Source organism: Garra rufa, chromosome 14 (genome assembly GCF_049309525.1).
Source record: "Garra rufa chromosome 14, GarRuf1.0, whole genome shotgun sequence".
NCBI lineage: Eukaryota > Metazoa > Chordata > Actinopteri > Cypriniformes > Cyprinidae > Garra > Garra rufa.
This window is the reverse complement of record NC_133374.1, coordinates 1,616,868-1,622,867: the sequence shown is the minus strand read 5'-3', so window position 1 is coordinate 1,622,867 and position 6,000 is coordinate 1,616,868. Positions and strand designations below refer to the sequence as shown.

The 6,000-nt window shown below is 35.4% G+C and overlaps 1 protein-coding gene across 3 annotated transcripts in view; it reads right to left on the bottom strand.

Moving 5' to 3' along the window:
* Positions 1–354: 354 nt before the first annotated feature.
* Positions 355–6,000, bottom strand: part of LOC141285108 (protein FAM131A-like) — a 50,758-nt gene continuing 45,112 nt past the window's right edge. For all 3 annotated transcript variants that reach the window (XM_073818160.1, XM_073818159.1, XM_073818161.1), the window contains one exon: positions 355–1,681. In XM_073818160.1, coding sequence (XP_073674261.1) covers positions 1,158–1,681 — 524 coding nt within the window. In that variant the 3' untranslated portion in view covers positions 355–1,157. The remainder of the gene's footprint in view (positions 1,682–6,000) is intronic.

The following is a 6,000-nucleotide window of genomic DNA, read 5'->3' as shown; positions in this document are numbered from 1 at the left end:
TTAATTGTATAAAAGAGAGAAAATTGAGTAAAGGGAACATAATTTCCATTTTTGGTTGAAATATCCTTTATATCACTCATTTAAGTGTGTGTGTGTGTGTGTGTGTGTGTGTGTGTGTGTGTGTGTGTGTGTGTGTGTGTGCACTAATTAGATTGTCAAAACTGTCTGATTGACTACAACCCATAATTTGCCGGCGAATCACCGATCTCCATGGTAACACTGGAACATCGGAGAACAAAAGTGGCCCTTATAGCAAAACAGAGAGTGCTTGACATTTACCGAAAGCGAGAACAAAAGCCGGACGAGCAACAGGAACACAATCACACCGAGACAAAGAACGAAAAAGGGCCGTGGTTTGGTTTTCACATTAGTCTTATTTTTTCCTGATGTAGACAATATCACACAGTGATAATTCAGAGACAGAAAGAGAGAGAGAGAAAGCAATAAACAAGCATCTTGTGAACAAACCACAGCGTTACTTAGTCCAAATGCACCGCAAAAACCACACAGTACAAAAATAGAGCAACTCTCCCAAAGTCCTTCAGACTGACCCACATTTACGGTTCACGACTCCTAAACATTCATCGCGTTCGTCAGGTGACGATAATGCTTTAACGGCTGAAAAGCAAACATTCCATTCAATTAATAATCATAACAATAATAGAAAAACAGCATAACTTGATTGATCGTCGGTATTCTTACGCATTCTATGTTTTGAAACGTCAGTTTTCGCCGTAATCAGCAAGCCATGCCAACCGGGGACCAGGGAACAGGCGTCATGTGATCAAGACCCAGAATGCAATGGGGCCAGACGTCACATAAGGAGCGGGATTACACAACAGCCAAATCCACAAACCGTGCTAAACAACATCCGGACCCGAACACTTAAGGACTTCACGTTCAGTTCGGCACTTGCGACACATGCATGATAATGAGGTCGACGTCAGTCTTGCGTTCCTCCGTTAAGTTCGTCAAGATGCATTTTTTTTTATTCGTGAGCCTGAGAACCAGTTAGTGTTTTCGAAAAAATACAGAATTAAGACGCAACTGGCGCCCAAAATGCAAACGAGTGGGCGGAGTCCAAAATGCAAACGAGTGGGCGGAGCCCAAATGCAAAGTAGTGGGCGGAGTCCGAAAGAAAACATGCACTGTTCCGTTCACTGTTCCTCTCGCTCGTCTTCCTCTACGTCTACGTCTTCCTCGTCGAGCGAGACGACGCCGGAGGAAGCCACGTCTGACACCTTCCTGCGCGTCGAATATTCTGGCGGGAGACAGACTCCGCCTCCACCTCCGCAGTCCTTACAAGGCATGTCGTCATCTTCGAAAGTCTCGGAAAACGTTTCCAAGCTGCAAGGGGAGTGGCCTCGTCTATGCCCCGCCCGGTGTAGGCGGGCTAACAGTAGCTCCTCCCCTCCCTGAAGGGCGCCGAGGATCTTGGCGGTGAGGTCGGCGGTGGGCGTGTCCCCGTGGCGCCCGAGGTCCCGCAGCAAGGGGTGTCTCTCGTCCAAACTGCACATGCTGGAGCAGAGCGTGTCTGACGGTGACCCCGGCGAGCCCACAGGAGGAGAGAGATCAGCACCCACGCCGCTCTCGGCCTCGCACAGGCCACGCCCCCGCAGGTGAGCCTGACACACCTGGGTGTGCAAGAGATCCCGCAGGTAGTGAGGGTACGAGGACAGATCTGAGAGGAAAGCATAGGTGGGTTAGAATCACAGTATATATATTTATAACATTTCCACTAGTGCTGAGAAATATAACAAGGCTGGTAATCTATTTTAAGGGTATTTTTTCTCACTTAGCTGGGAAATTTTTTCTTGTTTAAACGTCTCCAAAATGTTTTAGTTAGGCTCAAAATTTAATAAGTGCAATCTGTGAATATATAAATGCAGCAAGAAATAAATAAAATGTATATAAATAAAGTATATGTGAATATAGTAGGAAAGAAATATCTGCAAAACATGCTTTACAATATATATGTAAAAAAACAATATATTTATTTATGTATTAATAACACACATTTATGCAATATTTTCTTGGTTTTATATTCTTATTTGTTCATTAAGTCACTTATTCATTCATTTATTATTATGATATAAAAAAAATCTATAATTTAGGTGTGTGTGTGTGTGTATATATATATATAATATAAATGAATAATTATATAGTAACCATAATTAATAATACGCATATATATATATATATATATATATATATGCAATTTTTCGAATATATTTCCTCTTAAAATATATTAATTTAATTATTTATTTAATTATTATTTTATTAATAATAATAATAATAATAATAATAATAATAATATGTATAAAAATTAATAACACAAATATGTGTTTTTAAAATTGTATTTTCTTAGTTTTTATTCTTATTTATTTGTTCATTCATTCACTCATTTATTCATATAATTATACATATATAAATTAACAATATATGTATGTGTAATAGTTATAATTTTTTAGTATAATATTATAATTAATAATTATATAATTAATCATATGCAATCATATTAATTATGAATGCACATTACATGTATTTACATATATACACATAAACGTAAATTAACAATTATATAATAATTACAATTAATATATTATAATTAATATATTAAATTATATAACATCATTTGCAAATTATTATTATAACATAATTAATCATATGCAAATTGATTATATATGCACATTTTATGCATTTACATACACACATGTAAATTAATTATTATATAATTATAATTAATAAATTATTGTAATAATTTATATATTATATTATAATTAATATATATAATGTATCATATGCAAATTTATATATTTCACATATACATACACACAAATGTATTTATGCAATTTTTAATCTATCTATCTATCTATCTATCTATCTATCTATCTATCTACCTATCTATCAATCATAAATAGTAATAATTAGGGCCGGGACTCGATTAAAAATTTTAATCTAATTAATTAGAGGCTTTGTAATTAATTAATCGAAATTAATCGCATTTTAATCGCATGTAAATATTTGACCTGAGAACAGTGAGAATTAAGATTTTTACATGGATTTTTAGTATACCATTGAATAATGACTGAATACATAAGCTTAAGCAACAAAATATTGTTTATTTTTGTTCAACCAAGTCCAACAGACCAGTACAATATTGCCATTAAAAGTGTAGCAAGAGGCACGTTCTTTAACGAGTCTTTCATTCCGAGAACTCTGCTCTTGTGTTTGCTTAATTGTGCATTTAAACTTTAATGACCAAACCTATCATTATAAATGTTGCTGCACATGGAATATAACGCGGATAACATTTAAAAAAATAGTTTTTATCAGGTTACACACTGATTATTTATCACTCAAACCCCTTTCTCTACCTGTCCGTTGGTCGCGTATATCCTCCATGTTTGTAGTTTTTTAACACTTTTTATGCGTGTTTGTAGTTCTAATCGAATCCATGTTCACGGCGCAGTGTGTTGCTGGCAATATAAGCAGTTAAGAGTGTGCATTGATCGTTAAGTAGTAGACCATCCGGGAATCTTTGGAATACTTTTTAAACATACTACGATTTGGGACATACAATACTATTTAGGACGGACGTCTTTGGCTTGTCTGAACCTGAACGCTAGTTTGTGCTCCAGTATAAATGGTCCGCCGAATCTCATCTAGTGAGAAACGTTCCGCGGTGCAAAACGTATTGCGATTAAAATGCGTTAAATTTTAACGCGTTATTTTTGTGTAATTAATTAATCTAAATTAACGCGTTAAAGTCCCGGCCCTAATAATAATACAACTAAGACATGAATAAATGATCCAAAAATTTAATAAATATATAAAAAGTAATATAAACACCAAGAAAACACATTAAAAAGTATCTAAAATTATTATATATTTATATTTATGTAGTGTACATAAATATAACTGGCATAAACTATTTACATTGCATTACGCTATTTTGATATGTCACTTTCCATTAGTCACTTCAGTGTTTTCCCCATTCACCATCATTTGGCTGAGAGTTTCCTTTTTCCATAATGGTGGTTATATATTAAAGATCAAATATGTCCTGATTGTCTGAGATTGTCAGTTAATTGCCGCTGGAAGCGTGTCGTAATGCGTCTAGTTAGAACACGCTGTAAACCTGCAAACTGTATCTGTACAAAGAGACGAGCTGGATGAGGTTCAGCTTCACTCTCTGTCTCTACGGTCTGCCGCAGCAGAACACATTAAACTTGCAAGAGAAATGAATGCTAGGATATCAAATAGCGCCGGAGAGCAAAACGAGAGAGAGATGTTTTCTGAATGAAAGTAGGGCACTAGGACAATAATGTCTGTGCTGCGTTTCTGCGTTTAGTTTGATGGGGAGAAAAAAAAAGAAAATAAAAAAAGAAAATAGATAAAAGGATGGATAAAAGAAACATACTGATATGCTGCAATTACATCTGTGTGTAGACAATAATGTTTTGAGAAGAGTGACGTGTAAGGTCTTGTTTTCACATAAAAATATTAGGGCTGTCAATCGATTAATTTTTTTTTAAAATCGTGATTAATCGCATGGTTGTCTTGAGTTAACTCACGATTAATCGCGCATTTTTATCTGTTCTAAATGTACCTTAAATTAATACTTTTCAATGTTTTTAATACTCTAATCAACATTGGCTTGGACAAATATGGATGCTTTAAGCAAATACGTGTTAATTATTAGTGAAACCATACTCGACATAGAGCATGAAGACTAACATGTTTCAAATGTCATAGATGTTTTTCAAATAACTTGTTCATGTCTATTCGACACATGGAGAAAAAAGAACATAGAAACACCAGGTTCCCATTACTTCTCTTTCTTTGCACTGAGCAATTTACTTCCACAAGCCTGTTTACATTATTTGCAGCACAGGGCAGCTCACTTCTTCTGAACATGCAATATGTGCATTTATTATTACATTTGTTTGCCTCTAGGTGCCCACATACTGTCATTTGATGCAGCCAAGTTCTCAACAAAACTGTTTCCATTGTTATAATTTAGTATTTCTGTTATCAGACAACCAAAGTAATATGAAATAATAACTGAAAAAAATCCTGAATTATGATCATGATTCAATCACTGAAAAGAATCATTTACAGGCATCTGGACATAAGCCACTATTCCCTGCATTATTATCGTTGTTTTAACTTCCCGTTTGAATGCCTTCACGATCCTTTGACTTTTTAGGAGTTCACCCGTTTAAAGTTATGTGATCGAAAAACCTGCTTTTATTTTTTTAAGGTGTTGTTTTCATTATAATGTACTGATTCGAGAGCCTGGTCTCATGAAAATGCGCACTAGCACGATTTTCTGTTTCTATTTGGCGTGCTATTAATAAGCTGAAATTAACTTTGGCGTGCATATGATATGCAATTAAGCATGTGTTTGACGTGCATTTAATACGCCGTTTTCGCTTGCATACTCGTATGTGGCTTTACGCATCAACCCCACAGCAACAATCCTAAAGTAGACCGACTCCGCTTGCATTCATTAAATATGCCAGAAGTGCCATATTCAAGCACTGGAAGCAACATAATATCTGGTTTAACTGAAAGCGCTGCTCCACTGCCGCTCGCTGAACAGAGCAGACGCAGATATAAAGAGAGGGAGGTGCGCGCACATTGGGAGACCTCACACTCATTTGGCAAATCCGAAGAGCCTCAGAAACTATATTAGGTTTGTTCAATTATGTGTTTATGTATTGTTGCTAGACACGTTTCGCTAGGTTGGCAGCATTGTGCATCCATTTCTTTAACTGCTAGGCAGTGGGTCAAACAGAAAATGCGCGCTGCGTTAATTGCGCGTTAATAAAATTAGTGCCGTTAAAATGAATTTGCGTTAACGTGCTATTAACATGTTAATTTTGACAGCCCTAAAAAATACTAATAATAAATTACTTCTATTCAAAATTCATAATTATTTTTTCCCTGATATATTTTTGCTGTATTTACATTTTTACAAATTACACAAAATTG